Here is a 2,903-nt window from a genome sequence, read left to right as displayed (position 1 = left end):
CAGTATCACTACGGAAGTAGGATTGCCCAACCTTCCTTCCGAGGAGTGGCTGGTGGGTTTGAACCGCCAGCCGTCTGGTTAACAGGCAAGTGTCTTAGCCACTATGCTACCAGAGCTCCCTCATAATAATTAGGGTTTGATTTTATACTTTATATTCTTAAGGACATCTAAGAAAATTGCTACCTTTTACTTCAGTTTGAGGTGAGGGTTTTGTAGAACATGAACAACATTCCAAAACCAAAAACCAAACTCATTGCCATGGAGTCGATTCCAACTCCTAGTGACCCCCGTTGGGTTTCCAAGGCTATAAATCTATAAGGAATTAGGTTGCCTCATCTTCCACCCACAGAGCAGCTGGTGTGTTTGAACCACTAACCTTCTGGTTAGCAGCCAAATGACTTACCCACTACACCACCAGAGCACCTTTGAACAACATTAGCAGAGCACCTCTCAGTGCACATGCTGTGCTCCGTACTTGACATAAATTGCCTTATGTAATCCTCTCACAGTCCTATGAGGAAGATACTATCCTTATCCCCATCTTATAGCAAAAGAAACTGAAGCTTCATGAGATAAATTTGCCCCAGTTAGCTAGTGAGGGGTTAAACCAATATTCTCACCCAGACAGCTAATGAAAAAGCTAATTTTCTCTTAATTTTTATGGTGTTGCTTTTAAAGAACGATAGTAAGAGGTCCCTTTGAAAAAATGTTGAAGAACTAGAGTGGGATAGAAGACCTGGAACTTAGGGAATGCTTGAAAAGTAATGTGACATGAGGTTTCTTAGGCAATGTAGAAAAAATAAGTATACAGAAAAATAAGTATACAGAAGAGTCCCTGGGTGGTACAAACCTCTAATAAGCCTTGTCACTAACAGAAATGTTGGAGACTCAAGTCCACCCAGGGTGCCTCAAAGAAAAAGCCTAGTGATCTACTTCTGAAAAATGAGCCTTTGAAAATTCTATGGGGCACAGTTGTATTCTGATGTAGATGAGGTTATCATGAGTTGAACTTGACTCGAAGATAACTAGTACTGGTAAGTATACTGAAATCAAGATGTTATAAAAGAGAAGATGAACAAAATAGTTTAAAAGAAAACAGTTTTGGACATGGACTATATCTTGTGAGATTGTAAGAATACGTGTACGGTGGACTTGATTATTTGACAATGGGAACAATGTGTTTACTTCTTGCTGAAAATAGCCCCTCTTCCTGTGTAAGTTGGCAGCAGCTGCAATGCAAGGTCATTCAAATTTTGGAAACAGCTCTTTCTTTAATAATTGTTAGAGAAAATCAATGCAATCCATGCAGAACTAGCATTAACCTGTATTTTATAAATGTTTCCCTTTTAGGAAATATATTTGTGGTAAGCCTAGCAGTGGCAGACCTGGTGGTTGCTGTTTATCCATACCCCTTGGTGCTGACATCGATATTTAACAATGGATGGAACCTGGGATATCTACACTGCCAAATCAGCGGTTTCCTGATGGGCTTGAGTGTCATTGGATCGATATTTAATATCACTGGGATTGCCATTAACCGCTACTGCTACATCTGCCACAGATTCAAGTATGACAAGTTGTACAGTAACAAGAATTCCCTGTGCTATGTATTCCTGATATGGATGTTGACACTGGTGGCAATCATGCCTAACTTGCATACTGGGACACTCCAGTATGACTCAAGGATCTATTCCTGTACATTTGCACAGTCTGTCAGTTCAGCGTACACAATAGCTGTGGTTGTTTTCCATTTCATAGTCCCTATGATCATTGTCATCTTCTGTTACCTGAGAATATGGATCCTGGTGCTTCAGGTCAGACGAAGGGTGAAACCCAACAACAAACCCAAACTGAAACCACAAGACTTCAGGAATTTTGTCACCATGTTTGTGGTTTTTGTACTTTTTGCCATTTGCTGGGCTCCTCTAAACTTTATTGGTCTTGTGGTAGCCTCAGACCCTGCCAGCATGGTACCCAGAATCCCAGAGTGGCTATTTGTAGCCAGTTACTATATGGCGTATTTCAACAGCTGCCTCAATGCAATTATATATGGTTTACTGAACCAAAATTTCAGGAAGGAATACAGAAGAATTATAGTCTCACTGTGCACAGCTAAGATGTTCTCTGTGGATAGCTCTAATGATGTAGCAGACAGGATTAAATGCAAGCCATCTCCATTAGTGACCAACAATAACCCAGTAAAGGTGGACTCAGTTTAAAGCAGCAAAGCATTACTGGCAAGATATTAACACTGCTCAAGGTCTTAGTAATTTCTGTGTATGTTTTGTTCTTAATAGATTTCTAGAGAAACGGTTGAGGAAATTTCAAGCTCTTGGAGGGTGCCTCTTTAGTTTTTGAGCTAATGTGCTAATGGTTTTGTGAACAAGTCTCTAATTCTACTTTTCCAAAGAAATTCAGACCATACATAGAGAGTTATGTATTAAATTAAGAATATGTGTTTTAGGCATAGTAGTTAGATAATTTTAAAGTAAAATGCTGAATGTTTCCAAATGGAAAAAGAGTGAACGAACTTTTATTGTGAGTCTCATCAAGGTGGTGGTTTGTTTTTGCTTTTTAAAGGTTTTTTTTTTTCCCCCCTACTGTATAACTTTTTGAATATTTCTGGTAGGAAATAAAGTGGTGTAATTTATTTATAAATGAGCAAATGGAACAAAAAGGGAAGAGTGGGATGAATGACTCTTATTGCTGAGTAAAAGGCTGAGAGTAAATCTCTGAATGACTCATCATCATTGGGCACAACCACACAACCACCACAGACTCTTCGATTGGCAGTGTTTGGGTAGCAATAGCTATAATCATAAATATTTTCTCCTTGACTCTAAAAGTTTCATGTTCAATCACATAAACTTCTCTTTTCATAAGTTATTTTACTATAATATTTT

The 2,903-nt window shown here is 38.7% G+C and overlaps 1 protein-coding gene across 1 annotated transcript in view; it reads left to right on the top strand.

Moving 5' to 3' along the window:
* MTNR1A (melatonin receptor 1A) overlaps window positions 1–2,219 on the top strand; it is a 47,865-nt gene extending 45,646 nt beyond the window's left edge. The window contains exon 2 of the mRNA XM_007948393.1: window positions 1,351–2,219. Within this exon, the coding sequence (XP_007946584.1) occupies window positions 1,351–2,219 (869 nt within the window). The remainder of the gene's footprint in view (window positions 1–1,350) is intronic.
* Window positions 2,220–2,903: the final 684 nt, after the last annotated feature.

This window comes from Orycteropus afer, unplaced genomic scaffold (genome assembly GCF_000298275.1).
Source record: "Orycteropus afer afer isolate SDZICR_OR568_19922 unplaced genomic scaffold, OryAfe1.0 scaffold00215, whole genome shotgun sequence".
In the NCBI taxonomy this organism is placed as follows: domain Eukaryota; kingdom Metazoa; phylum Chordata; class Mammalia; order Tubulidentata; family Orycteropodidae; genus Orycteropus; species Orycteropus afer.
This window is presented reverse-complemented; position numbering and strand designations above follow the sequence as displayed.